Genomic DNA, 20102 nt, shown 5'->3' on the forward strand with positions numbered 1-20102 from the left:
AATAGATTCTGTGAAGCTTGTACTGACTGCATTCATTAAACTTTGTGGGAATTGGAAGAGACAGAATGGGGGGAAGAAAAGAGATTTAGAAGGTAATGAGCAATGTAATGATGGCATATTAATAGCCTCTAATATACCTCTAACAGACATGGATAAGGTAGAGTAGGGCAGTAAGAAAGGTTAAAAGCTAAAATTATGAAGGGGAGGTGAGAAGATGTTAGTCAAAGGACACAAAACTTCAGTTAGATCGGAGCAATAAGTTTAAAAGATCTATTATACAACACGGCAACTACAGTTAATAACAGCATATTGTATTCTTAAAAATTGCTAAGAATTGGGCTGGGGGTGTGGCTCAAGCAGTAGCGCGCTCGCCTGGCATGCATGTGGCCCAGGTTTGATCCTCACCACCACATACAAACAAAGATGTTGTGTCCGACGAAAACTAAAAACTAAATATTAAAAAAAAATTCTCTTTCTTTCTCTCTCTCTTAAAAAAAAATTGCTAAGAATCAATTTTATGTGTTCTCACCCTAAAAAGTCTTAAGTAAGAGAGGTAACACATATGTTAATCAGCTTGATTTAAGCATCCCATAATGCACATGTATTTCAAAACATTTGCACGTAGTAAATATGTACATCTTCATCAATCAAAAATACAAATATAAAATAAAACCATATACTTTATATTTTAAAAGATTATATTAATAATATAGAATGATTGAAGTGAGAATGCAAAGGGTAAAGATATGTGGGATAGAAATTTTAATAATAGAATTTATAGAATTTGTCAACTAAATGCATATGGAGATAAAATAATGAGGAATTAAACATGAAGTATGTGCGCCTAAGCAGTTGGTGGTATCATTGGGAAAAGGAGAGTAAAACAAAAGAGCTATTTGCCAGAGCCATCTGCTTCTGGCTCTGCCTAGACTTACTTCACTAAACTAAAAGCTGAATAATAACATTCACTGAAGACCAACTATAAAACGTGAATAAGATTAAAAAGCATCACAAAGCAGTCCAGGATGTAGACATTCGCCAAGCAGGCAACTGCATGGTGCAGCTTTTCCCCTGAGTTCCCCACCCACATATATTTCCCAATTTGCAATAGAGATCTCTGGACCAAAAAAAGAATTTGGAGCAATCTCCTTGGGCTGCTAATAATAATAATAATAATAATAATAATAATAATAATAATAATGGTGTACAGGGATGTAAAGGTTGCATGGACTCATGGGGTCAAGATTGGAAAGAAATGGGAACTACATAGACAGGAACATAGGATTGTACATGTAGTTTCCCCTTGAGGTATTTTCTGATCCTCACCTGCCTATGTGTAGAGATTTAGGAAGAGAAAAATCAAGTAGAAAGTGAGAGATTGAAAACTAAAAGGAGATTTTGGCAGTCTTACAGCACTATAGGGACAAAAGTTAGAGGTCAAGCCTTATTAGAAAAGAAGGAATATTTTAAACACTCAGGGCCTCTAGGTGAAATCCCTGGAGGGCTTTGTCCTAGAAATAAGAGCAAACTAGAAATAGACCACGAAACCCAGCCTGTCTAGATCAAGATAGTCTCCCTGAATTCTGACTAAAAGGAAAAAAAAATCTTCTCTGGAGTAAATGATCAACAAAAGGTCCACAGTATTTCATAGACAACATATAATATTCAACAAAAAATTAAGGGCAACAGGATCTGAATGGCTAGCATCTAAGAGAAAATGCAGGTATTAATTAGACGTACCAGACACAGACTTTAATCTTTAATGTATACTTCTAAAATGTTTGAAATTTCAACAGAAAAAAAAATTGAACCTGAAGGAAAAATAAAATAGAAATTATAGAACTAAAGTAAAATGAAATTAGAAATATAATATATGATGTTATGAGCTGATTGTAAACAGCAGAAAAGGACAAAAAATAATTAGAAGATAGGTTTGAAGGAAATATCTATGTGAAAACAGAGAGAAACAAGAAGTTCAAAGTATAGGGAAAAAAAAAGAAACAAGTGCTATCTGGTACAAAGTATAAAGGGCTAATATACAAATAATTAAGTACTCGAAAAGAACAGAGAAGACATGAGACCACAAATCATGCAACACAAAAAAATTGTTTTGTCCATTGATGGATTGTACACATGGTGGTATGTCATGCAACCCAGGTTTGTAATGGACTACAAACTAGTAACTACACTAGGATGCTCATACAATGAAGAAATTGCCTGATGCACTTCTCAGAACCTATCCTCCTCGTTAAGCAAATCATGACTGTACTAGTGCAGTGTTTAAAAAATACTAGTTGTGGATTTTACAAAATTTATGAGAAACATGAAGCCAAAATTCAAGAAGTTATGTAAATCCTAAACAGGATGATGCAAAGAAAATGATGTACCTACAGGTACATCATTAAAAAGTGTTTGAAACCAAAAGGATGATAAAACCCTTAAAAAAGTACCAGGCTCCCAGGGTTAATAAAAAGTTAGTAACAATAATTGAAAGAAAGGTAATGCAGCTATACTAATATTGAACAAAATATACTTTAAAATAAAAATACTTTAAGAGCTGATGTAGTGGCACAAGCCTGTAATCCCAGTGACTCAGTAGGCTGAGGCAGGAGGATCACAAATTCAAGGCCAACCTCAGGAACATCGTAGCAAGACCCTCTGCAATTTGGTGAAACCCTATCTCAAAAAAAGGAAGGAAAACAAAAAGGAACTGGCCATGTAGCTCAGTGGTAAAGTGCCCTTGAGGGAGGGGTGATTAAAAAAAAAAATACTTTGAGAAAAAAATATTTCATGAAGATTTAAGGGGCAGTTCAACAAAATGTATATCAATTCTAAATTTTCATGAATCATATAACATTAGCAAAATACATTAAGCAAAAAATTGCCACAAGTAAAAGAAAAATATCAGCAGATTCACCCTTCTATTTGGATATTATGTTTCTTCAGCAATGGAGTGAACATTCAGACCAATAAATCATTAATAAAGCTTAAACAATAAGAATAGCATGTTGAGAACAGTGGTGTACACCTGTAATCCCAGAGATTTGGGAGGCTGAGACAGGAGGATTGTTAAATTCAAAGCCAACTTCAGCAATTTAGTGAGGTCCTAAGCAACTTATCCAGACTCTGTTTCAAAATAAAAAATAAAAAGGACTGGGGATATGGCTAAGTGGTAAAGCACTCTAGGTTCAATTCCTAATACAAAAAAAAAAAAAAAAAATAGCTTACTTGGAGATGTCAGGCTATAAGCTATGAACCAATATCAGTGTATCAGTGTATCCATATCTAACTATCCAGAGATTCCACGATTTTTGTAGACATTATTGTATACACACCTGCATACTCACAAACATGCCTATATAAAATTTAATAGCTCACAAAGACAAACTATACAATAAAATCAATCACATGGTTTTACCATTGGAAGAAATCTTAAAAACAGAAAATTAAATCAAAAGAAAGAAAATAGTCAATATGACCTGATGTAAAAATGAAATAGAAAAAAATAGGAGAAATTAGTTAAGCCAAAGATGGTTTTTAAAGACTAATAAAATTTAAAAAGCCTTAGCAAGGACAATGGGAAAGAGAAACAGAAGGTCACAAATCACTAGCTTTGGAAAAGGGCACAATAAAGATCCTAAAACAAGAAAAATAGAAAATATGTTTCCCATACATTTAGAAATTTAGACAAAATGTACAAATTTCTTTTACAATAAAACTTATTAAGCTGACATGAGAAAAATGTAAAATCTAATAAGACTATAACTATTTTTAAAATTGAACACTTAACTAAATAGTTTCACAAATAAAATCTCAGGTCCAAATGCCATTCTTACAAATGTTTGAGGAAGAAATATCACCCCTATTACAAACTTCCAGAGAACACAGGAAAACTCAAATCATTTTTCTCTTTTGAAACCAGCATATTCTTGCTACTAAAACCTACTGAGAACACAAAACATATGGATAAGAAGAATACAATTTATCTCATGAATATAGTTTTAAAAATAACTTTAATGAGATGTGAGCCAATAGAATCCAGTAATTTATAAAAGGCTAATATAATATCACCAAAGAAAATTTCTTCCTGGGATATGAAATCAGTTAAGCATTGAGAAATCAGTGTAACTCACCCTGTTTTAAAGAGTAAAGGAGAAAATCCCTGTAATCATTACACTAGACATAGAATAATAATTTGATAAAATAAAAATTAATTGGTTATAAATATATCTTACCAAGTTAAGAATGGAAGGAAACTATCTAAATCTAATAAAAAGCTACCCTCCTCAAAATAACAGCAGTAAGAAAACAACCACAGAAACATGATGTTTATTGATAAAATTTTGAAAGCTTCCCCTTAAGATCAAGAATGAGACATATCTGGTCAGGCATGGTGGCACATGCCTATAATCTCAGCTACTGGAGATCACAAATTGCAGGTCAGCTTCAGCAACTTAGTAATTTCTTGTCTTGAAATAAAATTTTAAAATGCTATGGATATAGATCATGGTAGTGTTTGCCTAGCATGCATGAGGCACTGTGGGCTCAATCCCCAGTATGGCTAAGAAAAGAAAGAGAGAAATATATCTTATAATATTGTTCTTATTTAACATTGTACTAGAAATCATAGCCAATACAATAAGACAAGAAAGGAATGGAAAAGTGTGATTGCTGGGCTGGAAATATAGCTCAGTGGTAGAGTGCTTGCCTCACTTGCAGGAAGCCCTGGATTCAATCCCTAGCACCAAAAAAAGGAATAGAAATTATGACTGTAAACAACAAATAATGATGCTATTTTATTTGCATATGAGATAGTTGTACACCTAGAAAATTCAAAAGAAAGTATAAGAAAATTAATATAATTAGTAAATGTAGTAGTCTATGTAAAACTTGATAAAATTTCTTTATTATGGTCACAATTAGAAAATTATATATAAAGCATACCACTTAAATAAACATTGAAATCACCAGAAATAAATGTGAGGAAGACTATGCAAGCCCTATTTTTAAGCTACTAGAGCATGTTACTAAGAGAAATTTAAGATGTGCTGAATAAAATCTACAATATTCCTAAATAGTTCAATTATTATAAAAATGGTAGTTCTCCCACATTGACAGATTCAATGTAATCCTATGAAAATTCTAAAAGCTATTTTTGTGCAAATTGATAAATTCATTAAAAATGCATGTAAAATGCAAAGGGCTAAGTATTCTCAGACATCTGAAAGAGGAAGTTTGAAAAGCTGGAAAACTTACTCTTTGGTTATCAAGGCTCATTAAAAAGATACAGTAAAACTAAGTGTGGTGTTATCAAATGACAATGAACCAGAGGAAGAAGGTAGTCTAGAGATAGACTCATACATGTGCCATCACCTGATTTCCATCAAAGATATTAATTCATTGTGGTAGAATGGAGAGTGTTAAATGGTGCTGGATCAACAGGGCATCCATATAGAAAAGGAACTTAAACTGTTCTCAAAAACCATTTCAGGTGGATTCTAAATCGTAAGTAAGAAGTCAGAATATTACATAGTACAGGATATTTGTGGGTATGCATAGATACTCAATGAAATAGAAGTAAGAAATATTGGAATGGCATGATAGGGGATGTAGCACACAAGGTGGATGCTTTATAGGAATTTGAATTAATTGTAGGGGAATTGCAGGGTAGGTTTTGAGAACTCAGCAGATTTGAGGTAGCATGGGAAGAACAATGAAAGAGATAGAAATTGAAGGAAAAAGAGAGAGGAATGTATTTGATGAAATAAAGGTGAAGGCATCTGAGGAAGAAAATGGAAAAGGAGAATGACAGGAGGTTTTTGCCTCTGTATTATCATACCAGGAAAAAAAAAAAAAAACAGCATTCCTGTTAAGAACACGCAAATAATGCCCTGTGTGGTATGTAACATCGTTAATATTTTTTAGGTGGTTTGAACCTTTTGTTATGCAGTGGCTAGATGAAAATGAAGATGTGTCAATGGAATTCCTTCATGGAGCACTGGGAAGAGATAAAAAAGATGGAGTGAGTTTAAATTACTTTATGTTTGCTTATTGCTATAATTCCATCACATTGCTCACCTTTAAGCTGACAGGAATTGTTAGGCTCATTGTTATTAGTTGAGTTTCGTTTTAATACTCCAATGAATAAGATAATTTTAAAACAATTTCAAAAGATTGGTCAGAATTCTAGGAAATTGCTTGAATTAAAAACAAATGAACAAAAAACTCCATCACCCTTATTCCCTCTCCCCCACACCCAACCAACACCGCAAGATTCTTCTTTTCTTCTGAAACAGGTCAGACTTTACAAGTTCCCCAGGCTTGTACTTAACTTCCTTGTCATCCTGGAAGCATTTCAGGATTTGTAGATTAGAAACACATGTCCTCCCATTCCTCTGCAACAATTCTCAAATGTCCTGAGTGACAACCAGCTCACAAAACTATTCTAATGGCCCTTAAGAGGGAAATATTTGGAAGAACCACATCCTCAATTCTGTGATGGAAAAAGCAATTAGCAGCAGCCTGTCCCATGAAATTAGTACAATTGTACTTTCCAGAAAATTGGTTGAACTATTTGAAAGTGAGTAAGTATTTTATACCTAGAAAATGTTGGTGCATAATTTGGGAGATTCATTTGTTCGTGTGATATAACATCCCAGTATGCTTAATGATGATTTCACCTCTTCCCTCTTCAGTTCCAGCAGACATCTGATCATGCACTCTTCTCTTGCTCCGTGGTTGATGTCTTTGCTCAGCTTAATCAGAGCTTCGAGATTATTAAGAAACTGGAATGCCCTAATCCTGAGGCATTATCTCACTTAATGAGAAGATTTGCAAAGGTAGGTTGAATGGAATGAATTTTTCCCAGGGCTGTTTGAACCTGAAAAATGTGGCAGTCTTATTTGACACAACTGCCCCAGTTCAATTTGTAATTGTCTACTAGCAGATTCAGTTTCCACGTTTGTCTTCTGAACTCAAATATTTCCTGTTTCTTCAGTGCAGATTTATCATGTTACAAAACCTGTTTATTATTTACATGGATGACTTAGTCATTATAAATGAAGAGATTATCATAGATGGCCAAATTATTTCTGTTTCAAATATAGTACTTTCTAGCTGAAAGTAAGCCTTGGCATTTTATATATAAATGGAAAATATATTTTAGCAGATCCTGTTGCATAGTGAAAGATATAGTGAACTTGGAGTCATAAAAACTGAGTTCTGATTATAAATCAGCCAATAAGTGTCATGTGAATCTGAACAAAATTGATTTTGATGAATTTAGTTTTCTTATGTGACAGATTGATTTTGGTCAACCAAATTTCTCCTAAGGCCTTTTTTGCCTCTCAAAATGTAAGGCAGCTTACTGTGTGCTTTTAAGTTTGCCAATATTTTCAAGGAAAATGTAAGAAAGAAAAGAACCAACTTCTGTCTATCAAATCTTACCCCCAAAAAAATCATATACCATAAAATAATTGGAAGATGACAAGAAAGGGGACACAATTCAGCCTTGAGCGTGGTGGGATCTACCCTAAATCGAGTGGAAGGAAATCTGCTGACAGCTGAAATAGAAGCTTCATGGTAAAAGTAGGGCTTATGGAAGCCTTAAAGGTTAGAAAAGTATTCTAACCAGAGGAACAGCAGGAACAAAATAGGAGGTAAAGTTGAACATGGGGGCAAGGGCAGAGGAAGAAGGTTTTTTTCAGGAGAAGAAAAAGTTGGGGGAATGAAGATAGGCTCTGATCTTTGTTAAACCACAAAGCAAAAAAAAAAAAAAAAGTCCACCGACTCCAACTTTAAATCAAATTAAAGCAAGCTTGTAATTCTGACCAACGGGACTGTCTCTCCTGAAATCCGTGGGTTAGAGGACAGTCCTCCAGCTCTCGAGGAGCATGGTTTCATAGCACAAAAAGTTGCAAAGTGGGGTGTCTTGAGAACTTATAGATAACAGGATTTTGACAAGCACAATACAAAGGCAGATAGTAGGTTAATGATCTAAATGGTTCAACATTTCAAGTTAGGGAGTAAACTTAGATCCCAACACCAGAATTTATGAGGTGCTGCTAAGGTTTTAGAGAGGGTTGTTATCTGGTCAGGGAAAGCCAGGCATGGGTAAGTTCAAGTCACAGGCTGGCATTCCAAGCAAGTTTAGAAATTGCAGTAATTTATAGTAAAATAGAAATTAACTTTACATGACTTTGTGACGAGATGGCTCCCAATATTAAGATGGAATTAGGCTGGGTTCATCACTAGAAGATCTCTGTTATACAGGTGAAGTTTAGACTTAATCTTTTGGCTAATCTAGGAAACACTAAACGTTGGGGGATTGTTGAGCAGGGTAGGAATTTAGAGGAACTATCTACACATTCCTGTGTCTGACCAACCTAAATGTAAGTCTGGCTCCATGGGTTGAATGATGACTGAGGTTTTGGATGTTCATTCAGTGAGAGCTCACTGATTACTTGAACACTTATTACTGTTATAATGGGGTAGTAGTGAATAAGCATAATCTCTATCGGAAGAAAATTTACAGTAGGAAGACCAAAACTGTAAACAACTGTGACAAATTCAAATGCTATAATCAGAGGATCAGAGAGGTTGAAATGTGTGTGTGTGTGTGTTTGTGTGTGTGTGTATTTTGACATGTTAGAAAATAGGGAAATGACAAAACCCAGTTTAAATTTTGTACTTTTTAAGATGTATTAGTTCTTAGATATCAAGTCTGCTATAACAAAAATACCACATACTAAGCATCTTAAACAACAGAAATTTATTTTCCCCCAGTTCTGAAGGCTAGAAGCCTAAGATCAAGGTATCCACAAGTCTGGTTTCTTCTGAGTCCTCTCTCTCTAGTTTGTAGATGGCCTGCCTTTTCACTATGTCGTCACATGATCTTTCCTCTGTGTATAAGGTGTGGCTGATGTCTTTGTATTCAAATTAAGGATGACAGATTGGATTAGAGTCCATCATAGAGGTGTCATTTTACCTTAATTGTCTTTCTCCAATTGGGTGTGGTGGTGCATGCCTATAATCCCAGCAGTTTGGGAAGCTGAGGCAGAAGAATAGTAAGTTCGAGGCCAGTCTTAGCAATTTAACGTGCCCTGAGCAACCTAGTGGGAGCCTGTCTCTTCAAATAAAAAAATAAAGATAGGGCTGGAAATGTGATTCAGTGGTTAAGTGCCCCTGGGTTCAATTCCCCATACTGAAAAAAAAAAAAAGAAAAATAAAAAACTTTTCTCCAAATACTGTCACATTCTGAGGTACTGGGAATTAGAGAAGGGTTCAGGGTTCAACAGAAAAGGGTTTTGTTTTGTTTGTTTGTTTGTTTGTTTTTAGTTGTCATGGACCTTAATTTTACTTGTTTATACGCAGTACTGAGAATCAAACCCAGTGCCTAAAACAGGCTAGGCAAGCAGTCTACTACTGAGCCACAACCCCAGCCCCTCAACAGAAAAATCTTGAGGAAACATATTTGAGCTCATGTGTACATTGATCATGCAACTGCTTTAAACCAGAAACATACTAATTACATATCTTCATTTGACATTATCATTGAAAAGTTAAGGTCCATTGTGAATGGCAGGTTTGGGTCTGAACCTGTCAGTGAGGTTAGAGATAGGCTTAACTCTTAGAAAAGTTTAACCAGATTCTCTCACAGATAATTAGGAAAGATGTCTTGCAGGAGATAGCATCTTTATTAACTGTGATAAGACAGAGTTATGCTAAGGTAACAATTAAATCCAGAAATTCCATAGTTTTACACCACAAAGATTTAATTCTGTGTCATAAAACATCAAACCTTTTTTGAATGACCCTGTAAGATATCTTCACCACTCTGTGGCAAAAGAAATTTAGCCCAAGGGGTCCCCACAAGGAGAAACCATGAGGTAAGTCAAGCCCAGAAGGCTCACAAAATAATACGGGAAAACTAGGTCCACATTGTAAAGAACCTCAAAGAACAAGCCAAAAGGCTAGCCAGCATAAAATGTGCAGTCATGAAGACTGTTAAGCAAACTGTCAGCATAAACTCTATTACAATATTTTTTGCCATGAAATACGTTCAACTCATATCCTTGTACTTATTATTTAGGAAGACTCAAGTAATCTTCTACTTTTTAAGATAATAACTTAAAAAACATTTATTTGGATTATTCCTAGAGAGGACTTTCTTGGTATTAGATGATAACAGTCCCCTAATAGGATAAAATCTATAAAAGAATTATTCTAAAAGCTGAATCTTGGGTAAATACAAAAAATGAATGAAATGAGGTCATTAGGAATATAGTGTTTGAGAAAGTATGTCACATGCTATTCTTGGAACTGTAGAACCTGTAGCAGATGAAGGATCATATGAGAATTCAAAACTCTGACTGCATATATTTAGTAACATACTATTGTAGTTGTACATCAGACAAGTACAGCAGAAAATTCATTGTTGGAGGACCCAGGCAGCAGGTAATGGCAGGAGACATGGAAGTAATGTGAGAAAGGAGGAATGCTAACCAGGCCAAGGTCCTGAACAACTCATCTTTCTGAAGCTGCCAGGCTGAGCCCAATCCAGCCATGTTGGGATAGGAGGGAATAGACAAATTGATCCCATTAGAATCACACTTAAGAAACATTCACTGAAGCAAGAAGAAAAGACTTAAGTTCCATGTATGTGCCACTGAGAAAATGTGTGTTTTTTGGCACAATAAAAATTTCAATTAAGTAAAACATTTTTAATGTATAGGAATTCAACAATATCTAATCATTATCACAGATAAATAATGTAATAATGAAAAACACTTCCTTGGAAAGAAATTTGTGTTTTGCATTGAAATAGAGATTCTATTTTGTGAGAATGATTTTTAAAAATCATGTCAGTATTTTTTTAACTCTCACGGTGTCTTAAAATGCAAAATAGATTTTAAAAAGAAAAATAAATTAAATAAACAAATGAAAGGGTACATAAACATCATTTGGATTCTTTTTTCCAGTGTCAGCCTTTTTATCTATAATTTGTATCTATGTAAAAATTAGATAGAAATGAAAGTTCGTGATTAATATAATTTGCTATTTTATAATAACTGCAGACCTTTGGAGCTTTTTCTTTTGTTTTAATTCCATAAGATGTCACTATTAGTCTCAAACACTCTACCCTCTTAGGATTGGAATACGCATATCAAAATACACAGAAAATGCATTCATTCTCTTCTTGGGATTTATACTGATTTAAACCATCTCCTAGAAATAAGACATATTAATGATGCCTGCAGATATTTTAGAAGATTTAGCCCTCAAAAATTGGGAGTTTCAGGGATGATTATTTCTTCTAAAGAGTTTATAAGACTGATTAAGATGCCAAACAAGATGCTGCAAATTTCATACAAGGGACATTCAGAAGCTGAGCTGACTCACCAAGTGGGTGACTACTCCTGTGATCATGTTGTTGCTCTTAACAAGTATGGGGAGTTTGATTTTAAAAGGTGATATTAAATAATGATACCATTAATATTACTTAAAACAACACATATTAACTGATTGTCCTACATATAAATATTTCTATTTTCCAGTTGGAGATATTATGGTGAACAAAGCACATGCATTCCTATTCCTGGTTTTCTGGAACCTTATACTAGTTTCAAAATTAATAATAACAATATATTAAGTCTGTAAAATGCTAATATTTTATATAGGGTGTCTCACTATATAAATCTAATGTATATAGGGTGTCTCACTTATTCTTCACAACAACCCTGAGAAATTGGTAATATTATCTTCCCTAAGTTTCAAATGATGGCACAGGCTCAAAATATTTAAATTATAGAAACAAAGCACCCACCTAAAAATGGTATGCATGCAATGCTTTTAACCACTATGCTGCATTCCCTCCTCATCCTGAAGTGATTAGAAATAAATTGGTGAGCTGGGGAAGTGAATCTCACTATTTTTACTTGTAAGGCCAAACCTGGGCATCTGTGGTGGAAGAATTGGGGTGCCCTATCATATTTTGGATGTGTTAAAATACAGAACATAAGGCATCCAAGTTACAGTTCTGCTGTTGGTGAATTGATGAGACAGTCTTCCTGTCCTCCTTTCATTGATCTAATACTGTACTGTTACATGCATAAAATGTGAATGAAAGATACGTTTTGATCCAGAATTCTTAACTCACTGATAAGAGCAATGTAATAGATGGAACTACTGGAGTGTTAACAAGATATTCAGCCCACTCCTACTAGTGTGGTGTTAGCTCAGAAAACCACAGAGCCTTTGTCTGGGTAATTGATGCCTATCCCACTCGATGCTACACCATTAGCTGCATGTCCGATCAGAACTGATTGAGGCTGGGAGATATTTTAGTCAGCCTTTCTAATCCTTTAAATGCAGCAGAATCATTGGCTTCTACTGCCACAATCCATTAGAATTTCATCTTTTTTTAAATATGGAGCTCTTGGAATAGTAATTTTTTTGTCTGCATCTGTAAAAGAACCCTCTATTTCTCATGATCATTTCTTCGTATAAACTGTATTTTATTATGGAACAAGATACAAACATACCCACTAGGCTGTATGTGGTCTCTCTGCACTGTTCTCACTTCTATAGCCCAGTCCCCCAAAGGTAATCATAACCTAAACTCATATACAGGTCTTTCTTAGGACCCCTTCCATAGTTACCCCTGCCTTCCCATGTATTAGTTAGGACAATAGTTCTCAAACTAATATGGTCAAAATCACTTGAAGGTTTGTTTAAGACCCAGACTACAGGGGCTCAACTCCAAAATTGCTAACTGCAGATATGGGATGGGACCAGATGTTTCCAGGTGATGCTTATGGTGCTGCTGATCCCAGAGCTGCACTCAGAAAACCAATGAGTTAAGAGGCATTGCATATGTATTAGTATTAGGAGACAACTGTCTGGTAGTGATTTTATTTCATTAAATAAATTAAAATGAAATTGAAGTTGCCCTTAAAATATGCACTGCACATTTTGAATCAAGTATACTTTGCAAATTAGTAAAGAATACCCAGGAGCTATTACAGCATTATAATTGCCACTCTGCAGGCACATTGTCTTAAACTATATCCCATAAGACTATGCACTTTTCTTTACCTCCAGTCCATCCTGTCTTATTTCCATTGGCATTCTTAGGCTAGTGAATGTGAGATCCCAGGATTGTTTATTCCACACATAAATTCAAGGGACTAGGGTTTTTCTATGATGTAAAGCAAAGTGGTAGAATATGGGGGATTCACTGAGGATAATTGTAAACTGAGGTCTGGATTCTCCTTTTTTTTCTCCAGAAAAATTAATGAGCAAATAAACAAAAACGACCTGTTCAGCAAGTCACCCAGGGGATTTTTGAGTATCCCAAACTTTATCCTGAACAAGTTACAATGTCTGACTTGCAACAAGCTCCTAAAGTCAAGAATATGACCTATGTTTGTTCTTGCAATATAGTGAAATGATTCCTACAGTTGACACTGCCATTAAGAAATTATAACTTGAGAGTAATGTTCATATGTACAAAGGAATGAGAACTCCTTAACAAAGCCCATAGTAATTCAGCATTATGTCTAAAGTAAAATTTGAAGATACGTGTTTAGAAGATATTTCAATCTGATCAACCATCTGTTTTCCCAAATATGTTGGTCTGCTGCTTGATAAGCTCTTATATTTCTCAAGACTAACTTTCTATTTAAATTGATGCATATTGTCACATTACCACATACTTCTAAAAAATATCAATTTTCTGTCTACATATTGTCCCAATTCCAGATTCTCATTGTGATTTTAAAAGCCTATAAACAAACTTATAGTCACATTTGGTGCATTGACGTTTATAGAGTAAACACTTTCTGTTAGCTTGACTTTGGAATATCTCTCATAGTTGATTTTGAATTAAAAACAAAAACAAAAATATCTTCAGGCATTATATATTATACAAAAAAGGAAATAAAAATGTTTTTATTTAGACTTTCTTCTAAAAAGAGATGACATGTTTCTACTGTTACTTTTGCTTCATCTTTTCTAAGAAAATCACATCCACATTTGGCTTATGACACTTTAAGCTACATGTTAAAGTGGTAGGATCCAAACTTATTGATACATATTTCCATAATTGCAATAAAATTTGATGAACTTAGTTTGTTCATTTTTCTGTTTTCCATAATTAATGGAAGCGGAGGGCATCCTTAGACTCAGAAATGGTTATAAATAATGTTGTAAAGGTGTCAGCTTTTTGTCACTGTGACCAAGATACCTGACAAAAACAAAGGAGGGAACAGTTTATTTTGGCTCATGCTTTCTGAGGTTTCAGTCCATGCTTAGATGGCTCCATTTTTTTAGGTCTAAGGGTGAGTGAGACAAAATATCATGGTGGAAGGGCATGGCAGAGTAAGCTAAGAAGCAGAGAGAGAGAAGAGAGAGGTAGAGAAACAGAGAAAGGAAGAAAAGGGAAGTACAAAGGAGGCTATAACAGCAAATACCCTTCCCAGTCACAACCTCAGTGACTACTTTCTTCAACCAGGTCTACCACCTCTCAGTTTCCACCACCTCTACAGTTTCCACCAGCTCTCAGTCCATTCATCTGTCAGTGGTTTAATCCCCTGATGAGGTTACAGCCCTCATGATCAAATTACTCCCCCTAACTTCCACTTCTGAATATTGCTGCATCAGAGACCAAATTTTCAACACAAGAGCCTTTGGCAATGCTTCATATGCAAATTATAATAGTAAAAAGTGGTAAATGTATCAAGATATAGGATAGTATGACATAACAAAAGCTAACATTTGGGGTTTTAAAAAAATATTTATTTCTTTTAGTTGTACACAATGCCTTTGTTTTTATTTATTTATTTTTATGTAGTGCTGAGGATTGAACCCAGGGCCTCGCATGCACTGGGAAAGTTCTCTACCGCTGGCCACAACCCCAGCCCTAACATTTGGGTTTTAAGGAATGGTTTTTTATTCTCTCAGTATGATTCACTATCACTGAAATAGTCACTACTAAGTAATGTGTACATAAATCAGGTACTTAGAAACAACGGAGAATGTTGATAAAATGACCACTACAGATAAATTTGGCATGACAGGTATGGAAGGTGATACAGAGCATAATATTATCTATTTAAAAATGGGAAGGGGGACCATTAAAGACCACTACATAGTAAGTACACAGCATGTTGGAGGTTGCCATGAGATGGCCTATGTATATTATGAGTAATAGAAAATAAAGCATTTTACAGTGGAGCAAATTATATTAAAATAGGATCAATTCATGTGGAATATTTCAAATGCACTCAGAACTATGACAAATTATCAAGTAAATATGATACTTTGATTGAAGTTTTTTTTTTAAATAATGATTAGATTTAATCACTGTTGATGGCTCCCTTTCAGCTGAAAACACTTAAGTCTGACCTTGAATTAGCCTATATAGTACATGTAAAACTGCATACTTGCCGGAATAAATTTCACAGTGTCTTTCTTTCTTAGACTATCAATAAAGTTCTGGTCCAGTATGCGGCAATCGTGTCAAGTGATTTCAGTTCATATTGTGATAAAGAAAACGTGGTAAGTAAAACTGTTTTTACTTTCAAGTTATCTCTCATTGAGATTTACTTCTTCCAGTTTTGAGGAAGCAAGAGAAATTATTAATTTCTTTATTCATACAGGACAATAAGAAATGGGGATCCCAAGAAATTTTTTGAAAATATCTCTAGTAGTCTCAAATTGGTTTCAATACAGGGTTCACAAGAAGGTTGAAAAGTGTCTCAAAACCTTTGGGTTTTCCATGTTGATAAGAAACAAGATGAGCATATATCATTGAAAATTCACATACTCTATAAACAATGGGATCTGAGAATTAGGAAGTTAAAATTAGATAAGTATTGACAACAACTAGTTTCACTTTAACACCAATGCTAAAATAAGTATAATTTGTTCTTTATATTTTCAAGTAGATTGAGAAGAATGGTTAGTATATGGAATAAATTGGTTCTTACTGTGAATTATTAATGTATTTTTTGATGATTGAGGAAATACGTATAAAATTCAAACTATTATTCCAACTTTCTCAAAAAAATGTATAAAGAAAAGCAATATAAACTGATTATTTGGAATATAATCAAGGCTGTTTTATGATGAAAGGTGAAAGACTCCTTATTTACCATTTGTATTATTAGGAAAAATACGTTGACAGCACTAAACATGTTGACAAGAAAAATATGTTGACAGGAAAAATATGTTGACAGTAAGAGGTTTCAAACAAAAAGTATTGAAAAAAGTGGTTAAGAAATGAAGACAGGATTTTTAAGTTAAATTTTTAAGAGTTTTATCTTTTTTTTTAAGAGAAGAAAACAAGGAATTTTTCCCCCTCAAAAAAAAAAAAAAAAAATCAGTCCTTGCTATTTAAAAGAGAATTCTAAGAAAGCTACTAGTCTGCTGAAACCCCATTGACCTCTTGCTGACAGCTCATTAAGTCAGTCCTGATGATTCTTAAGGGTTCCAGAAGTTGCCTCTTTCCCTTAAATTAATATGCTGCCTAGAAATTTTAACTCTCACATATCTCAGCAGTGATTTCTAATTGACACTGACTATGAATATTTTAAAGGTAAAATAGAGTATTATTTATTGGAAGCATATGTTTCTAATTAAAGGATAGAAGATAAACATATCTGAAGTTTATATTAAAATTTTAAACAATGCCTCATAATTTCAAAAAGATTCTGTTTGCATTAGGATAGCAAAATGAGGAGTCCAAAAGTGGTTGTGAAATACTAAAGTTAATTCCTTTTTTTCACAAAGGAAAATTCACTTTTAAAGACTCCTATAGACTTCCAAACTTGATGTTTTATAGCACTCTACATTATATTTTATAATAAAAACCATAAGATAAATATTATCAATTAGTATTTTTGTATTATTCTATGTAATTTTTCTGTTTCATGCTTTTTAAAAAAATATTTATTTATTTGTTTTAGAATTGGTTGGACACAATACCTTTATTTTATTTACTTATTTTTATGTGGTGCTAAGGATCGAACCCAGGGCCTCACATGTGCTAGATGAGCACTCTACCTCTGAGCCACAATCCCAGTCATGCTTTTTAAAATAATTTTTTATAGTAAGAAAAAAGAAAAAGAAGCCTTTGCAAATATTCTAGCACAGGAACTTTCCTTCCTCAGTTGTTCTTCCCTACTTACTGATACCTTTACCAGCCTTATACATGATTGCTTAAATTCAAAGAATCATTTTAACATTTTGTGAGTACATTATAATTATGCATAATAATGGGATTCATTATGCCATCATTGTCCATGCACATAATTTGATCAATCTTCTTCCTGGTGCCTTCTCTTTCCCTCCCATTCTCCCTCCTCCTAGCCTCTTGCTCTACTCTAGTGATCTCCTTTCTGTTATTATTAGTATTATTTTAACTTCTAACTTTTATAAAAGAATATAAATTTGTTACTTGATTTACGCTTTCACTTGAGACAAAGGAAGTAAGTGCTTTTGTACATTTTCATGAATACATGTAACTATTACTATAAATTTATTTTAGTATTAACACCATTGAAATTTATTGTAAATTTCTCAGTATATATGTTGTGATATAGTAGTTTATCTGCAAATTGAGCTAGAAACATTTAAAGTTAGACATCATTTAAGATATGACCATACATTTGATTTGCTAGGGGTCAAAGTTAAAGACTACAGTGTCCATGTCAGAATAAGTAATGTTCTACTGTGACATTTTAAATTGCAAATGGGTCAAAACACTTTTATCCTTTTGATCCCATATTCTAAAAGATATCAAAATTATCAAAATCATAATTGCTTTATTTTTGATAATTAAAAAAAAATATTTTAACTCAGAAATACTTCAGCAATGTAGAAATGGCCCTAGTTTAAACAAAACTAATTTTTGTATTCATCATATTTCAGGTTCCTAACTGTTTTAGATTAAGATCAAATGAAATGGACTATATTTTTAGGAAGAAAGCCAAAATGCACAAATAAAAAGATACTATTTGACTTCAAACATGGGTTATTTTAACTTACTAAAATCCTAAACAAGCAATACCCCTGATTTAGATTAATGTTCTTTTGTTTATTTGTTTGTTTACTATGATATGTTTAAACTAAAAGCCATTTCATGATTGCATTTAAGGTAGATTTTTGTAATCTAGTTCTCATCAGTTATTTGATGAATTGATTTAAAATACTGATATAATAAAAGTGAACTTTGGGCATTTCAAGGCCACAAAAAGCTTACTAAAAGAGGAGAATTGCATATTTATTTTTATCTTCCTCTGGATAATTGCATCTCTTTTTCTGCATAGCAATCCATAGGGTCAGTAGCAATCCATGCCAAGAGAGCCCAACCACCCATTTTTATTTCGTTTTTAATAGCTCAGAAATGATCATGTTAAAAAGGCTTGGTGGTTAGTCTTCATTTATAAAGCTGGTACTGGGATCCTGTTATGTGTGCCAACAAAGATAGGCTTCAATGCTAATATTGAAAAATCACATGAGAGTCAGACCCACTGGGAGCAAGTGATAAAATCCTTCACCCTTGAGAAGGGTTCTCATTATAAAACATAGTCTTATTTTGACCTTGGATTTCTTCCTGGTACAATTACCAAATTCATGCCAAATCTTCCCCTTCTGCAATAAAAATTATCACAATGACCCTATTTCCTAGTGGAAGAAAATAGCACATTGGCTCAGTGTGGACATCAGGGCAAGATGCTGAATTCCCTGAAAATTCAGAAATAGGAGTAAACCTAGGTAAAGTAGTTCTGATCCTGGCAGGGGTCAGAATCATTTATGGAACATTCTGATTCAGCTAACTGGAATCTATGAGAGATAAATCTCAGTTATCTGTGCTAAAAACAATTAGTATTTAAGTGACTAGAATCAAAGGATCAGAATAGAAGTTTAAAATTGTTTTCATAAATCAATGTCAAGATGTGGTCACTTTAAGAGTCAAGTACAAAGTTTTTCAAAGGTCAGGAATGTGGTTAAGGCAATAATAAAATCTTTCCACTGATGAGAGCTACTACCTCTCTGACATCCTGTGAGTCCTTTGCTTGACTCTCTGATTCATTATTGGCTCATTTCCCAGCAACTTGAACGATATATCCATTTTCCTTTCTTTGTTGTCTCCTCCACTGATGTACTTACTGGCTCTTTAGAATTGATATGCAGGAAATATTAAATGATTCTGTAACTATTCCAAATTTTACTTTTCCAATTATAAATTAATTTCCACTCTTCTAAGATCACATCTAGTCTTCTCACAAAGTTTCACATTTTTTTTTATTATTATATCTATGAAACTTTGGAAACAAAAACAATGTTTTTAAGGCATATATTATATTTAAAGTAATGCGCAATAGTCTGCAAGTAAGAAAAAATAGAAAAAAAAGCAACTCAGCAAGTACAATGTGTTTAAAGTTAGCTGGTGAGAGGCAACTTAAATATAAAGTAATATAAAGCAAATGCCACATAAGTGATAAAAAGAAAGATAAAATCTAGGAAAGAAAGCTCTAACCCAAATGATAGATATGATTCATAGGCACAGAGGAAAATGCAAAGGGAAATATGGATCAGAAACAGGTAACAAGGGGACCTGAATATCATCAGCATATGCACTTTATCAGTAGCAAGAGAAATTCATTAAAGGTGATCTTACTTTTCTAAAAATTTTCTTGGATTTAAAATTTTGAGGGTTGGTGTTGTAGCTCAGTGATTCAGCAAATAGAGCACTCGCCTAGCATGTGTGAGGCACTGGGTTCAATTCTGGGTTTAATATGTATATATTAAAATTTTCAGATGGTGCTTTGTCTTTAAACAGTGAAATTTCAGAATTTAAACTAATCTGTTTTTCCCAAAGTAAAAATTCAAAAATAATGTGGCTAATTTCTAAGCATGAAATGCCACTATATTCAGGATAAAAAATCCTAGGAGCAAGTCTCCAATGGTCTATTGTGTAGTATGTTATTAAATTTCATTTCCCAAAATGATCATTATATTGTTTCCTTTTCGATCCTTAGCTGTTAGCCATATTTTGAAGTAGCTGAGTGATTGTATTTGCCAAATATAATAGGACA

At 33.7% G+C, this 20102-nt stretch overlaps 1 protein-coding gene across 2 annotated transcripts in view; it reads left to right on the plus strand.

The window, feature by feature from the left end:
• Positions 1 to 20102, plus strand: part of Unc13c (unc-13 homolog C) — a 562417-nt gene that overhangs the window by 424017 nt on the left and 118298 nt on the right. For both annotated transcript variants that reach the window (XM_027925904.2, XM_071607322.1), the window contains 3 exons: positions 5926 to 6022; positions 6696 to 6839; positions 15481 to 15558. In XM_027925904.2, coding sequence (XP_027781705.2) covers positions 5926 to 6022; positions 6696 to 6839; positions 15481 to 15558 — 319 coding nt within the window. The remainder of the gene's footprint in view (positions 1 to 5925; positions 6023 to 6695; positions 6840 to 15480; positions 15559 to 20102) is intronic.

This window comes from Marmota flaviventris, chromosome 2 (assembly GCF_047511675.1).
Source record: "Marmota flaviventris isolate mMarFla1 chromosome 2, mMarFla1.hap1, whole genome shotgun sequence".
Taxonomy (NCBI): domain Eukaryota; kingdom Metazoa; phylum Chordata; class Mammalia; order Rodentia; family Sciuridae; genus Marmota; species Marmota flaviventris.